The sequence below is a fragment of the Sceloporus undulatus genome, unplaced genomic scaffold (genome assembly GCF_019175285.1).
Source record: "Sceloporus undulatus isolate JIND9_A2432 ecotype Alabama unplaced genomic scaffold, SceUnd_v1.1 scaffold_12, whole genome shotgun sequence".
NCBI classification, from domain to species: Eukaryota; Metazoa; Chordata; class Lepidosauria; order Squamata; family Phrynosomatidae; genus Sceloporus; species Sceloporus undulatus.
The window spans coordinates 6161055-6182121 of record NW_024802934.1 but is presented as its reverse complement, the minus strand read 5'-3'; the positions used below and the strand labels follow the sequence as shown (position 1 = coordinate 6182121).

Below are 21067 nucleotides of genomic sequence, written 5' to 3'. Positions count from 1 at the left end.
CAACCATACAAGTGGCCAACCATGCAAGTGCTGTCATAGGCTGAATATTGTTAATCTCTCCTGGCTCGTTTGACGAAAAGCAGTTTCATTCCTATGCCTGCAGATGTGTACTGACTGTTTAGTCATGTACACTTGTTTTCCTAGCAACTTGGGTTGGAGGGTTTAAAATGTATTGTTTGAAAGTATAGGGGAAAGATCAACAGTAAAACTCCCACAGGTACAAGGGATTTTTTTTTCTCTCGTGGTGACATTTAGTGTACATTAGCAGGAAAGCAAATAATAACCCTCCCTTTTATCTGGTGTGAAACAATGTTCTGTTGCTGATCTCAGTTTGTCCTGGTGCAACATCTCAAATTTCTCTCCCTCCCTCTCTTTCTCTCTCTCTTAAAAGCAATACTGCAATGTAATTTGTCAACAGCGAGAAGTCTTGAAAGATTTTTCTTTTTCTTTTTTTCTGGCATTGTATCAAAACTAACTTTAGGATTTCAAGTATAAAACTAGAAATGGCATTCTTTCCCCTGCTTCTTCACAGTCTATCTTATTGATGTTTAGAAATTGGCTTTGTTCCTCTGAGTTTTTTAATGTTCTTTTTTCAAAGGGCTCATGCTTATTAATCTTTAAATGTTAGCTGATATATATGCTTTATGTCAGGGGAAAAATACATTTCTTCATCGCCATCTAGTGGACAAAGCCAACCATTTTTAACCTAAACTGTTAGATAAGATTTACAAAAATTAATCTGAAAAAATGATGAGTAAAACAACAACAAGTTTAATGATTTGTCAGATCACCATATCAATGGAATACTAAATACGATTACAAATTACAAAATATAAAATGAAAAATGATGAAAATATTTTGGTTGGATGCATGGCTGCTCACATGCAACAGAAAATTGCCAGTCATCTGCTATAGATTAAACAAATGCTGGTAAAATTGAGGGCCATAATGGGAATTGTGCTGGAACACAGTTTATGGTTGCCCACATTGTTTTGCCTCAAATGTTTGTTCACGGATAAAAATATGGACACTCCTGGGTGCTTATAACAACTTTATTCTCATAGTAAAGATCACTGTGCACCATTGTTAAACATAGAGAAACATGCCCTTCATAAGCTATATGTTGTACTCATTTCTTCTCAAACATCTTTCTGTGAACTTGCTTGTGAAGCGTACATATTTAATAAATTAATCATAAGGGGTTTTTTTACTGATTATACCTTTATATTATGCTAATTTCTGACCCTGTAGAATTCTGGTAGTTTTTAAGTTAACAAATAAATAAATTTGAATACTTTACAGAACATTTACTCTCAAAAAGAGTATTATTATATTATTGTAGAATAGATACAATGCAAAATGGTTCACCAACAATTACCATTTTTATCCTAAGAAAAAGGCGAATCTCCTCTAAGTTTACTTGATGATGAATACCCTAGGATAGAATCACCATAAGATTAAATTGACATGAAGACACATAACAAATAAGACAAGGAAAAAAATGATGTATCCTTAATGAGCCAGTGTGACGTAGTGCTTTTAGCATTGGACTAAAAGAAGGTTCAAATCCTGGCTTGGCCATGGAAATGCACTGGGTGACTTTGGGCAAGTCACACTCTCAGCCTTAGATGATGGCAATTGCAAACTCCCTCTGAAGAAACTTGCCAAGAAAACCCAGTGATAGGTTTTCTTTTGCGTTGCCATAAGTCAGAAACAACTTGAAGGCATGCTGCAACAATAAATCCTTAATGTAAAAGTCATGTAAAAGTCATCCTTAAAATCTCCCCAAAGGCAGTTGGGACTTAACCATTGAGAAAGGTGATTTAGTTGGGCAGATCTTACATTCTCTTTACTTTTAGTTTCTTTGTTCTTCAAAATGCCATTTTTTGAAACTTACATCTACTGCTTAGGAGGTGATTGGAAACATGAGTTCTGAGCACTGATTCACTATTGTGATGTACTAGAAACCCAACAAATAAACAGAGTTCGTACCCCTCAAATTTACAGTTGTCTGGGAGAGGGAACACATCTTATAAAACTAACAGAGAGAAAAACAAGTAGGCAATGAGGTGCTAAGCTAGCTGTAGATAGTTATCAGAGCAGAGTCAAGAGGAGCCTAAGGCTGCCCTTGCCCAATTAAATCAGTCTGTCCCTTGCCAAACTACAAATAAATCTCATACTTTTCAGACAAAAGCAGAGGGTTGGTAGTGATTTTAAAAAACCATCCTATTCATCAAGATTCTAGTGCATACTTTAGACACTACTTCATGAGTCTATGAGACTAATCATCCAGATTCCTCCATTATTCCACCTAAAACATTTGCTCTCTTTTAAATTCTTAAAAATCTGTAAATAATAGTCACCACATCCGTAATAGTTAAAATGTTTATCTAAATCAGTCTTGTCAAAATAAAGATATGCTGATTAACTCACATCTTTCATTAGCAGCTTATTAAGCTGTAGTGTTCTTAATGTCATTAAAGTATGATAGTATCGGTACATGATCAAAGATGTGCAGAGTCAAATATTTATCTATCTTGATTTGGTTGGTTGAAAAAGAAAAGGTTGCTTTTCAATAAAATCAAATAATCTAAAAATAATAATAAAAGTAGTGAACTATTAAATGGTAACCAATTTGAATGGGGGGAAATGATGGTCATTTATTTTGTCTGTAAACCAATTTTAATAAAATTGCATTTTATGTAAATAGACTTCAGATCTTAACCTCTATGGAATAAAGTGGTGAATGTTGGAATTCAATGCGCTTGACTGCTATTATTTCTTGTTAGTCACAATTTGCTTAGCAGAAAGTTAAAGAAAAAAGATTGAATGTAGTTGACTTAATTGTGTTTAAAGTAGACTGTGTGAAACCTGTGGATGTTCTGAGACTGTTACTATACACTCTCACTCATTTAAAATATAGGCACATGTTTCTTTTCACTGTCTGCAGTGTAGCCCACTTAATATTCTTTTTCTTTCTTCTCAACAGGACTTGGATTATACACAGTAAACACAGTATATGGAGATACAATTATTTTGCCTTGCCATTTAGAAGTTCCTGATGAACTTATGTTTGGGAAATGGAAATATGTAAGTATAGCTAATTTTTAAATATTTTTAGTATTGAAATGCAGGAAGAAATTTGTTAATCACTAAAAATTTTCTTCAATGGTATGCACTTTGAAGGCATGTGATGACAGTTTTTTAAAAAAAACAACAACATTTACTTGATTTTTTAAAAGTTTGCATTAGGTTCAAAGAGTCACTTGTCTAGTCATTTTGAAAGTGATTGTGCACTTGTAGATAATGTTTCATTATGATGACAAGGTTATCATAGTGTTTATATGCTTTTAGGAAGTTTTGTATATTGCTGTATTTTTTATCATCAGTGCAGCAATACTCAGTAAATGCATAGAATCAGTTACGGTGTTTCATTTTGCATCTAAAAATGCAAAAAGTGCATAAAAGGAGCCCAGCTTAGGCACAGCAGAATGATGATTAGATTGCTGAGGTTGTTCCTTTACCTCACATATATTCAGAGCTCTACAAAATAAAAAATCTGCACTACCTTTGTTGAGAAAAAAACTGCTGTGGGATATATAATGTATTCAGCAGCACAGATATTTTTCTGTATGGGTTTTTCTAGGTTAGGCTTAGAGTTCTGTACATGTATGTTGATATGAACAGTATATAAAGTCTTAAAAACAGAAAGATCAGTTTGATCTCAGTGTTGCAAGGCAAGAGTATGTGGAGGCCAGTACAGTACAGCTGTGTGGCCAAAAGCAATGAGATTGGCTTTGGTAGGCAGAGGTCAACAAGTAGAACATTCACAATCCCCTATTGAATATTACAGCCACAACACTCTAGTTGTTTTTCTACGTTGGGTGACAGAGCTGTGTATACCACACAACCTGTCATTGGCCACCTGAACTAGACGTCTCTCTGAGGTGTGCTGTGCTGTGCTAGCCAATTGCCATAATGGATGTAAGAGATAGCTGCTGGTCAGTCTGGCTTTAGCTTATAGAATGGAAAGAGGGTGTTATCTGGTCTGTTCTAGAAGAAGCAAGATGTCTTGAATTGGCCCTGGTCAACCTGAACTCCTAAGGATTAAACTGGTTATGGCTTTCAAGTATGGTTACTGAGATGCAGAGCACTGACTGGTTGCACAAAAAGGGGATTTCGGTTCAGAGAAACAATTGGAAAGAATGTAGTTATGCCTCCCAAATAAAAATGCTCCCAGTGGAATTTTCCTCTTATCCCCAAATTTCTAACATTGATTGCATTCTCTATTAGTTTGTCTCATCCTCTTTAAAGCCATTAGTGTATCTTTTGATACAAATTACCTATTAATAGTCATTTTAATTCTTTATTTGATTTAATTGGTTTATTTTTTTTCTTTGTTTTATAGTAAATCATAAATTTATAAGGCTATATGACTATAAGATATCTTATGAAAGATCCTAGATTTTACATCCCTCAAAAAAGTGGTGTGGCCAAAAGCACTTACATGGAACTTGAAAATCTGGTTTTATGACTTTCAAATTTGGGGAACCATCTTTTTCTATGAACTGACCCAGTAGTTTGTTCTTATGTGGCATCTGCTGCATGTTTGGGGATCTAGAAATGCTCATAAAAGCTTCTTACTGCTAAAAGAGGTTCGCATCTGGGATTTGTGCATAGCACACGAAACCCCTGTCCTAGGTCTGGCTCCTCTCCAGAGTTCCTTGCATGACAGCAGTGTGGTAAAGTCCAAAATCTACAAGCAGCAATAGCTTACATTTTGCAAGCTTTTGAAGTGTCACTGGCTTCTTCATCAAGCAAAGATTTTTAAAAACCACACTAGAGAAAAATGTGACAATGTTAGAGTCACAGGCCTATATTCTGTCAGTATTCATGACCCAAGAAAAGGAGCTGTTAGCTTCACATAGGACAGGGACATCTGGATGTCAATGGAAATTAATTTTTTGTTGCTAATAAGAGCTGTCTTTTATTGCTCTTTGTCTCTAGTCCTCACATGGCCAATAATAAGAGTAACCTCTGCCTTTATTGAAATCCCTCTGTATTATCTTAACTGACAACATCTCAGACTGAATGTAGGCCTAACATTGTCACCATTTTTCTCCTGTACGTTTTTAAACATCTTTGCCTGATGTTAAATTAAGCGTTCCCAGGCCTTGCATAATTGTCGCTTGCCTCCCTGGATGAAGATTAGCCATCCATTATGAAGCCAAGCCCTCCTTCCAGTCCATCTGCCTTGGTCCAGGCCTTGGAGGTAGAGAGGAACTGCTGGACCTCATCTCCTTCCCCACCACTACTCCCTTCTCCTTTTGTGTCATGTCTTTTTAGATTGTAAGCCTGAGGGCAGGGAACCGTCTAATTAAAAAGACTGTATGTACAGCGCTGTGTAAATTTACAGCGCTTTATAAATAAAGGTTAATAATAATGATGATGATGAAGAAGAAGAAGCCAGTAAAACTTGGGGGAAAATGCATAATGTATTTTATGCTTTGGAGTTGACCCAAAAAAGGCATCTCTGCTTGTGGATGTTGGATTTCTCTGAATATTCTTCAGCTGTGTGGCAAAGAAGGTGAAAGGAGCAGGACTTTCAGGTCATATCAGTAGCTGCTGATCCTCCTGAGTTTGTTGTGGAACTGAATTGCAGCACTGAAGCACTGAGAGGACAAGTGGAAACAAGATTGCAGCAGTGTGTCTGAACCTATGAGATTCTGTCTGAACACAACAGTTCATACAGTTTGAGCTAAGGTAATTCACAAAGGCTGGTGGCATAATAAATTTGTTAGTCTAACTGCCAGAAGGTTTCTGTTGTTTTTGCTTCTATATGCTAATATAGATAACTGTGCTTATTTATACATTATCATGATCTAAAAACCTTTACTGAATGTTAAATATTCTATGAATTAAATTTAGAAAAGCTAGCCTCTGATGTAATAGGTTATTGTAAAAGCACATATAAAATATGCTACAGCTCATCTGGAAACATAACAAGGAACATAGTTTTTTGTGGGTTTTTCGGGATATGGTGGCCATGTTCTAGAAGAGTTTCTTCCTGATGTTTCGCCAGCATCTGTGGCTGGCATCTTCAAAGAAATAATAAAGAATAGTCCCGTTGTCACAAAGATTTCTGTTACTTTCTCAATAAGGAAGTAAAGCAAATTTGGAACAGGGCAGCAGATCATTATAATTGCTTGTATCCTTAATGATGTTTTAATAGTGAAATTTCCAAGCAAACAACTTAATGGGTTTGATTCAAAGAACTGTCTTCAATCTAGTGGGGGAAAGTGATAAACCTCTCCAATCTGGATAAATTCCTTATTGGTGCAAAACATTGGACAAGCTCTTTGTGCATAATACTGTATTCTCCTTATTCTTAATCTTTTCACTAAAAATGTTGAGCTTCCATTCTTGTTTTGACTGACAAGAATAAGAAATACCTCCCCATGGACTGCACAATCAATTGTGCAATGGATGTCATAGGCATGAGCCATAGTAGTCAATTGACTTCCCATCCACCAAGTCAACAATGAGCTAGAGGTGTGTGCTTGCAGAAATGTTGACTACCCTAAGAAAGTACCACCAGTTGTGCAATGATTTTTATACTAATTTAATGTCCCACTTGGACATCTACTGGGTGAGCTAGGGCAAGTCATACTTGCACAACTTCAGAAGAAGTCAGTGGGAAACCCATTCTGAACAAATATTGCTGAAGAAAACTCCATTGATATGATTATCTTAGGGCACCATAAGTCAGGAATGACTTGAAGGCCCACAGCATTAGTGCCCCAGAAGAACTCCAAACACCAAATCATTCCTTTAAAATGTAAAATTCATAGGCATAGCTGTATTAGTCTGAAATATCAGTATGCAAAATAGTATTGTAAAAGCCAGTTACAATGGTTATCTATAACTATATTGTATTTGATTAAACAGTAAGTGCAACAATCTCTTGAAAATTCTGTTTAATTTAATTAGGTCACTATTTTGTATAATTCTGAAGAAAATATTATCAGTAGATGGACAAAAAAACTAATGATAGACCTTTATATATATTTTCTTTTCTTTTTTTAAAAAACCTTTCCTTTCCTCTCCCCCCCCCCCCCATATAATTCTAGGAAATTGCAAACAAGCCTTCAGTGTTTATTGCCTTCAGATCTGCTACCAAAAAAAATATACAATATGATGATGTACCAGAATACAAAGACCGATTAAGTCTCTCTGAAAATTACACCCTTTCAATTAATAATGCAAGAATTGGTGATGAGAAGAAATTTGTATGTATGCTTGTAACAGAGGACAATGTCTTTGAACAGGCTACAATCGTCAAGGTGTTCAGTAAGTACCAATTAACATAACAGATACTAACAATGATCACTCATGTGTAGCTCTTCACTTCAGAGATTTACTAAAAGAGTTCCCAGGTAATGATAGTGAAAGCATCAAATTTAGTTGTAAATGCAAAGCCTAATTTTATGTGGAGCATAAATATAACCAGAGTTGCCATTGTGTATGTCCAAAAGTGAATGGCAGTAGTCTACTCCAAGCATGTAAAGGCATGATTTCTCTGTTACACTTACTATATTAATATAGAAAGGCATTACAGGAAGAAATGGTAAGATATTAAGTATATGTTCTGTGAAACAAATGGCATTGTTCTATCACTTCTGAAATGCAATTATAGTCCACCCTCTATATTAGAGAGGGTCTGGTTCATATCCCACATGGATATGAAATATCACGAGGTCTCAAGTCCATGTATTTGCAATGTGCAGGTGTCCATATCGGCATGGCTATATGGATGCACCACCACTGACTTGTATGGGATGGGGATAGCTGTGGACATACCAAACAGTGGCCAGCTGGCCCGCTGATAGGGAGGGCTGGTTGTATAGCATATATGCGTGTGTACTTCAGGGGAGCCATAGCATTTACTGTGGAGATAGAAGCCAAGGAGGAAAGTGCAGTACATTTATAAACACCTATACTGACCTGTGCAGATAGAAACATCACCAAACGAGTTATAAGGTGACGAAGGTTTCATTCGGTAATTCAGTATCAACAGGCACAATAAAAGGGATTTTCCCATTAAATGGTCACATAAAACACCAATAGAGAGTTCAAATACTTCTTCTCAGATATGCACAGAATTAGAAGTATGCACACAATTTCTGAGCACCACTTTATTGTTCTCAAGATTACTTGACATTTGTATTTGTATCCCATTTGTTGTTGTTAGCTGCTGTCAGGTCAACTTCGACTTAAGGCTACCCCATAAATGAGAGACCTCCAAGTCACCCTATAATCAGCATCCCTGATCAGGTCTTGAAGACTCAGGGCTGTAGTTTCCTTGAGTCCATCCTTCTAGAATGTGGTCTTTTTCTTTTTCTGCTGCCTTCTGCCATAGCAGGCATTAATGTCTTTCCTAGTAAGTCATATCTTCTTATGAAGTATGATAGTCTCAGTTTAGTCATATTGTTTTCTAGGGAGTGTTCAGGCTTGATTTGCTCTAGGACCCATTGGTTTTTCTTTTTAGTACCACATTTCAAATGAGTTGATTTTTTTTTAGTCTTCTTAAACGCCCCCCCCCCTGATTTGAACTTATTCATTAGATCAATACAGGAGTGTGAATATCTGACAAGGATTTTTGAGGGTATTCAGCTGGACCTAATTACAGTAAGGTGCAGTCTGCCCCATGTAAATACACTTTAAGTCCTCACATGTTCACACAAATGCTTGAATATAATAATAATATTTATTTATATCCTGCTCTTCAGCCAAGAATATTGCTGTTGTGAATTTAGAAATGTATAGAAAACTACCATCTTTCAGTCCTGATTGTCAGGAAAGAAGCTTTGGCAAACATTGAAGACACTTGGGGGGAAGCTAGCAGAAGAAATCTAATTGTTATGGTGTTATTTACATACAAGGGGGTGCTGTAAAGTTTTAGTCTGACCAAGAATGGAATGACTTAGAGCCATAAAACATATAATAAATGAAATAGCTTTTACTGAGCACTTGAGTATCATCACTGATTACAGCCCAAGTTAGTAAACACAGGCCAAAATCTAGCAGTGTATTTTATATCCAGCATCAGTGGGTTCAGAATTTTATTTTCTTCCCTATCATACCACACTCCCCCAAAATGGAGATTATCACACAGGAGAGGAAAGCATGCTTATCCTGTTAGTACCCAATGATGGGCCCATTACTGTTTACAGATGGTAGAAGAACAGGATAACAAAGTGAGCGTATGATAATCTTCCCCCCCCCCCCCCGATCATACTAATAACATGAATTAAGCATGGGAGAAAGATGCTTTCCTCCTGTGTGATAATCTCCATAGTCAAAGATCAGTTTAGAGAACCCTGTGGAGTAAGTTTTTAAGGTTCATAATATGATAGCTGCAGGAGGAAGAATGCTGATTCTGGTAGAATGCGAAAAAGCAGACCATGAGCTTTTGGTTTCAGTATACTTTTATTGTTTAATATTCTAAAACCATTTTGGTTCTGAAGTTGAAGGGGTCTTCAGTTTCTAACTCTCCTTCAAAACCACATTGTTAATCCACCTGTTTTGTCTTTGAAAGCTAACCCTAAAAATGAAGAAGCATCATTTTCATGACATACTTGGTTTTTTCTGCATATGTAATTAATTAATTAAGATCAGATGGCAGTTTAATTGGGTTGGAGGCCTAGTTATGTTTCTGTTAATGGTTTTGTAATATATCATTAATTAAAGTTATTAGAATGGAGTAAAATGTGATGAAAATATATAAGCAAAGACTGAGCCAACACAGCTGGCTGTTTGCAGATGAAAGGCCTTTGTGATATCAAGTTTTGCTTTATCAGATCAGTACTATTACTATTCCTTATGAGGATCTGAGGGGGCTATGATTTTTTAAAATTAATTCAACCAGCCATGATCATTGTAACTTTATACATTACACAATGTAACTTTATATATTACACAGTCCCTTTGCCATTGAACAACAGACGTCTACATTTATACAATCCTTCATGTGGGCACTTTTCTATATATTCCAATAAAATTCATTAGAATGGACATTGGATTTTTGTACTATTTTCCCATATGACCATTATAAGAAATAAATCTCATGTTTGAAATACTCCTGCTTTAGTACAGTTGTAAAGATTCACTTAGATAATAATTTCGTTGCAAAATTGTAACATCATGCGAACCTTTACATTTCATTACTGATATTTTTGTCTGTTTCTTTAAAAAAAAATACAGAACAGCCATCACGGCCTGAAATTATAAGTCAAGCAGAGTATCTAGAGACCGAACAGTTAAAAATGGTAAGTGAGCCTCATTTCTGTTAAATATATTGTTTATTCCTTCCAACATATATTAACCTGCTTATTTTCACTATTCTATGCATAAATTCAGTGTGATTTACCATATGTACTCGACTACAAATCAAGAAATAAATGCCTGAAAATTGACCATAAAATCTTTGGTCGACTTATATATGTGTCAGCACAGTTGCCATGGGTTGCGATCAACTGGATCAACAAAACAAACAGTAATATTGCTCACAAAGGCCCTTTAAAAAGCAGCCCTGATGCCCCACTCTCCATGCCTTGGCAGTGATTTCTGAAAGAGCTGCGAGGCACGAGTGTCAGTCTGTGTGTATGTATGGTGAGTCCCTTATCAATCCGATCTTTACATCTTTCTTTCTTCTTGCATTTTCCTATTTTCCATCCACTTTAACCCGATCTCCAAACCTTCCTCTTCTTCCTCCTCCTCTTTGCATTTCCCCATTTATCTTCCACTTTAATTCAGTCTCTTTTTTCTCTTCCTCCTCCTTGCATTTCACCATTTTCGCTCCACTCTAACCTGATCTCCAAACTTTGCCACCGCCTCCTCCTCCTCTCATCTTTCCATTCTCCCTCCACTTTAACCCAATCTTAAAACCTTTGCTTCTCCTCCTCCTCCTCCTCCTTTTATTTCTTCTTGATGACCAAGCTTCTCATTTTTCCCTCCACTTCCAACCTGATCTTAAAATCTTGTGTCTCCTAAATTCTACCCTCAACTTATCCATTGGCCATATCAAAATCTATGATTTTGGCCCTAAAACCTTTCCTTGACTTATACATGAGGTCAATTTGTACACTAGTATATTATTATTATTATTATTATTATTATTATTATTATTATTATTATTAACCTTTATTTATGAAGCGCTGTAAATTTACACAGCGCTGTACATACAATCTTTTTAGTTAGATGGTTCCCTGCCCTCGGGCTTACAATCTAAAAAGACATGGCACAGAAGGAGAAGGGAGTGATGGAGGGAAAGGGTAAGAGGTCCAGCAGTTCTTCTCTACCTCCAAGGCCTGGACCAAGGCAGATGGACTGGAGGGAGGGCTTGGCTTCATAATGGATGGTTAATCATTTTCCAGGGAAAATACATACTCTCAAGTAGGATAATGCATATTCAGTACATAGCAATACATGAAATGGTTTGATAAACAGACAACAAAAGAACACCAAATAGCAAGCGACAATTATGCAATGCCTGGGAAGGCTACTCTGAACAGGATGGTTTTCAACTCAGTTTTGAAGCTGGTTAAAGAAGTGATGGCTCTTGCTTGTGGGGGAAGAAGGTTCCAGGAGTGGGGGGCAGCAAGTGAAAAGGGGCAAATCCGGAATGGGGCAGAGGAAATCCTGGGCTGGGACAGCAGACCTTGACTACCAGAACAGAGGGCCCGAGTGGGAAGGTGAGGAGAAAGAAGGTCTGATAAGTAAGGAAGGGCCAGTCCATGGAGTGCTTTAAATGTCGACAGCAGGAGCTTATACTGAATGCGGAAAGGGAGGGGGAGCCAGTGAAGGGATGCCAACACAGGAGAGATGTGGTCAGAGCGGTGGATGGAAGTGATAATGCGTGCAGCTGAATGCTGAAGAGAGATTGAAGGACGGAGGTGAGAAAGAGGAAGCCCAGCCAGGAGGACGTTACAGTAATCGTTGTGAGATCACTAGGGCATGGATCAGGATCTTGGCAGTAGAGGCGGAGAGATATGGTCGGATTTTGGCAATATTGTACAAGAAGAATCTACAAGCCTTGGCTGTGGTCTGGATCTGAGGGATACACGACAGAGAAGAGTCAAAGATAAAACCTAGACTGCGGGCTTGCTGGACTGGTTGAATGGAAATGTTGTCCACAGAGACAGAAAAGGAGTGTTGAAGGTTGGGCTTAGGAGGAAAGACAAGAAGCTCCGTCTTGGACATGTTGAGCTTCAAACACCGATGGCACATCCACTGCGAGACAGCTGTGAGACAAGACAAAACTTGCTGTTCAAGCCTTGGAGAAAGGTCAGAGGCGGAAAGATACAGCTGGGTGTCATCGGCATACAGGTGGTAGAAAAGGCATATATGGTAAGTGTGTTGAAATGTCAAGTTAAGAATCGGCTGTCAGGTCTCATTGTGCCACCCTCGTTGGAACTTGCATCCAGAAGTGATTTGACTTTTTTTCCACAATGGTTTCACCCTTCTCACTTTTTTTAGCTTTTAGGATGTGATTATTTGTTTTTTGCTGCTCATTGTATTGCATTTTAACAGTTGTAATCTGAAATCTTTGTACTGAAATTATAAACATGTAATTTTATGTATGTTATTAGATACCCTGGGCATTTGTGAAGAATGAGAACTTGAGAATCAAATAAGTAATAATAGTTATAACAGAAATAAAATAAATAACAAAGATAGAGCAAAGTGGGGATTATGTAGCCCTGCAAATGTTGCTGGATTACATATCCTAGCACACAGGGGTGAGAAAATGTGGAATTTAGAATCAAACAATATTTGGAGGCTTGGGTAATCCCCATGCCTCATCTAAGCAAGAAATATGTAATAAAAAAACATTGATTTATCTGAGGTTCTCCTTCCAGGAACATACCTAATGGCACCTGCTACATCTATTATATCCAGCAGTCTGAAAAAAAAATGAAGAAGCTATGAGAAGCTCCAATTTATCTATGATTGGTCACAGTTCTAAAGTCTCAAGCAGAAGTTCTTTTTACTTAGGGAAATTGAGGGATATGAGGAAATCTACTTCCTCAGATGGATTTAGTCTACTTTTAGATTCTAAATGCATCTAAGGAAGTAGACTTAAGTCTACGAAAGCTCATGCGGTCAACATCTTTCTTTCAGTTAGTCTCAAAGGTGCTACAAGACCACTGTACATACTGATTCTGCAGACTAACATAGCTGTATCTTTAAATTCTGTGTTAATCTAAAAATGTTTAAAGCTAAATTTTGCTGTGTTACTAGAAATGTTTTGTTGGACGCTATTGATGAAGACCACAGCAAGCATATTTTTTCAGTAGTTATTTCAATTTCTTCCAGGGGACTAAAGAGTGTAGAAAGTGTTGGGTCCAGTAATTTTAAAAATGCAGACAACTTTCTCATAATCTGAACTTCAAACCTAATTATGTCTTTGTATTTGTAGCTCGGACAATGTATTGCAAAAGATGGTTATCCAGAGGGAAACCTAACATGGTTCAAGAATGAAATTGTTTTGCAGCCCGTTGAAGGAAGTAAGTTTTATAATTGTGTGATCATTTTGCTGGTATCTCTTTTAGAGTACTGTATCTTGAAAAATCACTGTCAGCTAATATGCGGTAATTGTTTATATTACCTTAAACATTACCAACAGTTCTGCAATTATTATTGTAAAAAATGTTTACCTGTTATTTGTGGTGATTTGTGGGTCTCATTCCTCTAGCATCTTTAAGCAAAAGATTCTGAAAAGATTACTTTTTAATGTATTCATTCTGAGAGATATAATTGTAGCACATATAGTCATTTTAAGAGATATAATTGCAGCACATTTAAACATAATGCAACATCATAATGTGTTTCGCCAAACTGTGGTTTGCTTGGATGTCTAAATGCATTCCTGGCAACAAATCAAAATGGGTTTGGGGGCAAGAAACTCCAGTTTGAAGAAAAATATGTAGTTGCACCTGGCTTACTTTAGTCACATTTTGCTGTGTCTGAACTGGAATCCTGGTTTATTCCTTATTTATTTCTCTGCCCTGCCCTAGTTTTTTACCAATCTAGAAAGGAGAAAGATTAGAGAAGCCAAAAATGATAATTCTTCAAGCTAAACTGTTCTCATATGCTCAGTCCCACATTTCTTATCAAATTTCCTTGTTTCATTTGCTCTTTGCCAGGCTACTCATCCTGTTTTCATAATTTTTTTCCATGACTGACAATTTTATGAACAGAAAGGCAGAGGTGCCAAGCTACTGCCCTCAAAAGCAAATACAGTAACACCAAAACCATAAAGATATAAGTATAATATACAGAAATGAGAAGCACAGATCCCAAAATAAATCACACAAAAATCCACAAAAAGGGAAAGCTCTATCCCCAACAAAAAAAATTACAAAAACAAAAATGTTCACAAACACACATACACTTCCAGCCCCCTGCCATGAGAACATAAGCAAAACACAAACTTTACAATTCAAAAATAGAGATGTCAAGTTCCTTCCTTCATGTTGATAAAAAAGAAAGCTGTGAATTTGTATCGACCTGTTTCATAAAATGTAGTAGGTACAGCTATTCCCAGCACAGCAGGGACTGTGTTGCACCTGTCTGCCTTATAGATAGACAGTTTCTCAGAAAAAAAGTGACTGGTTGGCAACCCTGATTCAGCCCCACAAACATAGTTGATTTCACAAGGATTCAAAGCAAATTTTTAAGGAAGCACTCATCTCCTTCTCACTGGATGGGAAAATTTATCAACTTCACTTATCCCCACATCTCGCTCCCTTTTTTATTCCTCTGTTCTATCATGCTTATGAAATAATATTTGAGTTTTGAAAAGTTGTTACAAAATGATTACCTCACTGATCTCTATCCAAAACAACAAGAATGTGAACCATTTGTACACTGGCAGAATAGCCAGATGAGAAACAAATCAAGACCTTTCATTTGTTTGCAAGACTGATTCTGACTTGGTCAACAAACCATGGTTTGATTTAGCATTAACTTTGAATGCAGACACTTTCTCACTGTGATTCTTTTATTCTCACTATGATGCTTTTACTCTCAACAATATATAACCCTTGATACACCCTAAACATTTAGAATTCCGAGACAAAGCCATGTTAGTATGGACTGTCAGTATGCAAAGTGATCTTGTAGCACTTTTGAGATTAAGGGCCTTTACAAACCTGAAAGACCAGCCTGGGGACAGAGTTGGAGCACAGCGTCCTGCTGACGCACTCCCAACTCCGCACACTTCATCAGATGGTACACTGCGTCAAATGATGCAGCACCAAAGGGGTGCCATATAGGATTGGGGCCATGGCGTGAAGGTGCCATGGCCCCGATAGGGCATGAAAAGGGGTGGCTTGTAGAGCCCCTAAGTGTGCGAAATAAGTTGTGCGAAAGAAGTTGCAGCATGAGTTTTCATAGACTTGGCCTACTCAAGGACATTACTAGTTGCGTGCAGGACTTGTCAGCCACACCAGGTGACACCCCATGGGGGGTGACACCAACTGCTCCTCAGACATCTGCCTTTTTATAGAAATGTGTTGTGGCATTCACCTGGGTTCCTTTAAAACACTGAAGAGATGCTCAGTGGGAGGGGAAAGAGGAGATCCTTTTTTAAAATTATTTTTTATTTTAAAAAAAAAATGATTTTTAAATTCTTTTTAAATTTTCTTTGAGAACATCACAAATTGTCACTTTTACCACATAAAACTATGTACAGGTAAATACATTTAGGTTGTGCATATGATGTTGTAATTAAATGATATAATTTTAATTTTCCTAGTTGTTAATGTCATAACTATTGCCATTACATTCACTGATATTACAATTTATGAGTAACATCAGTACAAAAATGAGTAAGGATTCTGTGTAGTGTGATCAGTTGAGGGGGGGAGGTGGATGACACTAACCCTAGTGGCACAACTGGGTGTACTTCTTCTACTTGGTCTACAGCCATGCATTTGAGAAGATAGACTAAGGAGCCATTTACACTGTGGAAATTATGCAGTTTTACACCACTTTAAGTACCATAGCTCCATCCTATGGAATCTTGGGATTTGTAGTTTTACAAAGTCTTTCGCCTTCTCTGACAAAGCATTTTGGTGCCTCACAAAGGCGGTAGAATGGAGCCATGGCAATTAAAATAGTGTCATACTGCATTATTTCTACAGTGTAGGTGCACCCCAAGCCTACAAAAGCTTATGCTACCCCTTCTTTTGCACAGTTAGTCTCAAAGATGCCAAAAGATCCTTTTGCACTTAGAATTAAGTGACTAGAAAAGTATTTTCCCTCCATCCTTTCCTTTCTTCCTTAGGAAAACTTAGACTCTGGTCTGTGATAACTTAGGCCTGTTACACACGGGCACCCTAGGACATACTCAGTCCGTACTAGGGTTAGAAAGGGATGTCTCTTCCAGACGCTCCTAACCCTAACACGGACTGAGTCCGTAACAAATGGCAGCGGCCATTCCACATGGCCACCGCCATCTTGACGTAGCGGATGCTCTGCGTCCGCACGTCGCGCCCCGGAAGTGACGCCGTGAGTGCGCGACTAGCGCCTCGCAGCGTCTCTTCTGGGGCCCAGGAAGGAGCGTGATTTTCGTGCTCCTTCTCTGCAGCATCCGGGAACCACGCTGTTTGGCTGCTGCGGTTCCTGGACGCTGCAACCGGCGGTGGCAGCATACTGCCACTTCTCGGTGGTCTGTAACGGGCCCTACTTTATCATTAATGTCCATGTGGATTTCATTTCATATACTTGTAAATACAAGCTACATAAGAATATACATGGAGCAGTTTCACATGATAGTGACAATTTTGTCTTTTCTTCCAAAAGCTGTAGTCATCCACGAACAAACTAATATAGATCAAGCAAGTGGACTATACACTGTAATATCTTCACTAGAATATAAGCCAACAAAGGACGATACTGATGCACAGTTCACCTGTACAGTGACATACTTTGCGCCAACAGGACAAGAAACAATACGATCAGAGTCAGCAGTCTTTGACATTCACTGTAAGTTTATAAATATCTATTTCTACCACATTAAGACTTCCACTTTTTAAGACTGGCTCTCCCCAGAACATGAGTTTTCATGGTATTTTAGATGAGCAAGACAATGATTGGGAACTGTCAGGGATGAAAAACATTGGTGGAAAGGATACTGTATGTGTTTTATCACAAAGGGACATACATGGACATGGCTGTTATATGAACAGTGTCGACCGATAGGTAAAAAACCCCATATTTCCTGTCAAAGCTACACAGTTCTGGAACTTACTTGGGATTTCTTAAAGAAAAAAAATATTCATGAAAATTGCCACCTGCCCTTTAACTTTTCCTGAAGAAGTGACAGTCACCAAATTTATTGCCACCTGTAGAAGTAAATATACAGAAATGACTTAAAAGAATATTTTTCATTATAGATAATGAAACATATATCTGTAAAATTAAATAGATATCAGCTGTGCTGTCTCATTCAAATAAAACATTCTGTCAAATAAATAATTTTATGTTGGTTTACACATTGCTATGGCTGTCCATATGCCAATTACTGGTGCTTTTCTAAAAAATTATTTACTGGCACTAGTTAACAAAATCATAAGTTGGATTTATGATCTCATAACTGGGGATTTGTGTTTAGGGTGGCTGATGACCAAATGTGACCCCAGAACATCCATCTTTTCACCTTAGTAGTGCTCTAGCCAAAGAATTTCTGAGGCACTGCAGATTGAGGCACTAGAATGTGATGTCTGCAGTGCTCTTCCAGTCATTGAGTACATTGAAGCAAGCACTTGAAGCAATACCCTGAGAAGTTTTTCTAGTTGCCTTTTTATGCCCTCTAGGAGTGTTACAGATATCATTTTCCACCCTGATCTGTTGCCTTGAAAACCCTTTCACTGAGGTGCCTCCAAGCTGAAAAAGTTGGTTTTGGAAGAGTGGCATCATCTGAAGAAGGAGCCACTGTCATCATAGTTATGTCTCATGATGCAGGATCTCAGTTCTTCATGAGACAACCCATTGGAGCAATGGCTATTGTTTCAGAGAACTATGGACAGTGTTTTGTATTCCAGTCAGAATTTTGCTTGATATAAAGCTGCAATCTTTACTTTCCCTTACTTGGAAGTAAGCCAGATTACATTCAAAGGGACATATATCTGAGTGGGCGTATATAGAATTGTGCTGTAAATATGTTACCCAAAATCAAATTCCTATGGTTTCAGTGAAGTAGTACTCCAAATAAATAAATGTCATAGAATTCCAGTGTTAGTGTCAAATCCTTTAGTAGTGATTAAGAGCATCTTTTAAAGCACACTTTAAATCAAGGGGAACTTCTTTGGGTTCACGGGCTGTGTTCAGTTTTAGAGAGGGAGATCCATTTCAGTGGCAAGCAGAGTCACTGACAAATGTTTAAGAAGAAAAATACTGTCATATTTTAGCCTTAGAAGTCTTTGGTCAGTAACAAAGCCTTAAAAAGAGTCATTCAGAAAAGTAAAATCATGCAGTAACTAGGAAAGCACCAAATTATGGTGTCATAAAGAAGGGACGTGGCTATTTCAGAAATCCAATTGGGAAAAATGAACACCAGGAGGACCAGATTTAGCCATGTCATCTACTCCTGCTTTAACTGATTCAGTGTTTATCTTTTGTTTGATTTCCAAAGAGGCATTCTTAGAGTCTAGGACCTATTTGCATTGGTGTATTCTTAGCGTTGCTTTACAGCTCTGCAAAGAATTCAATCAATGATCAGCCTGATAAACAGAAAGTTAGAAGTAGATGTATTTTCAAAAAGGATTCAGTGTTAAGAGTAGCCCAGTATTGTATTTTTAATTATTTGTATTTTTAATCAGCATCTTTATGAGCCATGGCACCTTTATCTATGGTACTGTTGTACTTATGTGCAACTGCCAGACAGAATAGTAATATCAGTTTTGACAGCACCAGTCACCTCTTTCAGGAGAACCAGAAAACCTGAATTTAGTCCTTTCTTCTCAAAACAGAGGATCTGGCATAGTTGATAGAATATGAACAGCATCAAACCTGGCAGGATGACTAAGGGGGGACAGACAGCCCAAAAGGGACGGCTTAAAGATCCCTGGCCCAATCCAGCCATATTCTGCCCCAAAAAGGAGTGGATAAGATCTCCTCCACAAAATTTTCCTCCACAAAAGCTGGCTCGTTTCCTCCACAAAATCTTCCTCCACAAAAGCCAGCTGAGAGTGGCATCTAAGCGCCATGCCCCCAAGTGGGAGAGAAGTCGGCTGGTGTGTAATTATTAGTCCGGCTTCTATCCTGCTTGGGGGCATGGCACATCTAAATACCATGCCTCCAAGCCTGTCCCAAGTGGGCTCAAATGGGTTGTCTGTTCAGTCCCTAAGTGCAAAACCCTGAGAGCTGGATGCAGAGTTGCAACAGCAGCTTTATATAGCACCTATTTTGTAATTATAGTTATTGCTCCAGAAGGCCATCTGTACATTGCCTTTGACATATTTACAGGATTTCCTCTCACAGTCTATGTATTTGGGATAGAGAGAGATTATTAACTGATGCATGTGTCTTTACAGATCCTACAGAGAAGGTTAAAATTCAAGTGCTTTCACAAAGGAATAGCATTAAAGAAGGTGATAACATTACCCTGAAATGTTCAGGAAATGGTAATCCTCCACCTCAGGAGTTTTTGTTTTACATTCCTGTAAGTATTGCCTTCCTCACAGAAGTGGTGCTGGCAGGGGAAGGGAAAGAAGGGTATTGAAATGTAGTATTTGTTGTTGTTGTTGTTGTGTGCTTTCACGATGTTTCCACTTATGGTGATCCTAAGGTGAGCCTATCATGAGTTTTCTTGGCAAGCTTTATTCAGAGAAGGTTTGCTATTGCCTTCCCCTGAGGATGAAAGGGTGTGACTTGCCCAAAGTCACTTTCATGGCCAAGCTGAGAGTTGAACTATTTTGAAATGACATATGAGTCTGTATTTAATGTTTTTGTTTGCATACTTAATGTTTTAAATGTTTTTCTTTGTTATACATCACACTGAGGCCTCAGTAGAGCTAAGGATAATAATAATAATAATAAAATTTTATTTATACCCCGCCCTTCCAAATAGATCAGGGCGGCAGGATGACAAATAAATGGTTCAAGTAAATACATAGGTACATACATATTAAAATTCTGTCAGCAAAACTATCTCAAAAATCCTGATAATTTTACTGATAATTTTACTACTCACAAGAGTAAAATTTAATTCACTAAAATGCAACTGTATTTAAACCTTTGATCATTTGAGAACTGAGGTCACCATACCCTAATAGTATTTTACAAAGGGATATCCATTACCAAAAATACATGGAAAGAAAGGCATTTTTCCTATGCAGTTAAATTTCTGTTTTCCATTTTCTTTAAAAGGGAGAACCAGAACCTATAAGAAGTTCAAGTTTGTATGCATTAATAGATGTAAGAAGAAATGCAACAGGAGAATACAGATGTTCACTGATTGATGAAAGTTTGATGGACTCCACTATAATTACAATACATTGTAAGTATTTTTATTTTATTGGTGTTTTTTTTTCCAGGTGTATTTTTTTCTTTCTTCACTGACATGATTTCTTAGTGTGTTCCTTGCCATTGGGCAAAATTGCATGTGGATATCACTGTAAGGGCCAAAGCAAATGAATATGTGCTGCCTCAGGTTTTCAAAAGGTTATCTGTATGAGTCATTCTGGACATTTAAATATCTGTATATCTTTGCTTCCTTTTCACTTCCAAAGTTAAGGATTTGCTTTTCACATACAACTGAAATATTTTCATTGCTTTGTCCTGGGTTTTGAGAAATCTGGTAATTTACTAAACAGATGAAGGACAACATGCATATTATGGTACTTAGGAATTATAATGTATTTTTTTGACTATGGAATTCAGAAATTTGCCATAGTTAAAATTTGTTATTCTTGTGTACCTGAAAGTCATTTCTGATTTATGATTACCCTAAGGCAGATCTGTCACAAGGTTTTCTTGGCAAGATTTGAAAAGAGGGGGG

The 21067-nt window shown here is 37.5% G+C and overlaps 1 protein-coding gene across 1 annotated transcript in view; it reads left to right on the top strand.

Annotated features, from left to right (window-relative positions):
• The window catches only part of LOC121917216 (CD166 antigen-like), a 188300-nt gene that overhangs the window by 119603 nt on the left and 47630 nt on the right, over positions 1–21067 (top strand). The window contains exons 2-8 of the mRNA XM_042442972.1: positions 2990–3090; positions 7131–7350; positions 10264–10328; positions 13481–13568; positions 16870–17052; positions 19602–19729; positions 20437–20570. Of these exons, the coding sequence (XP_042298906.1) occupies positions 2990–3090; positions 7131–7350; positions 10264–10328; positions 13481–13568; positions 16870–17052; positions 19602–19729; positions 20437–20570 (919 nt within the window). The remainder of the gene's footprint in view (positions 1–2989; positions 3091–7130; positions 7351–10263; positions 10329–13480; positions 13569–16869; positions 17053–19601; positions 19730–20436; positions 20571–21067) is intronic.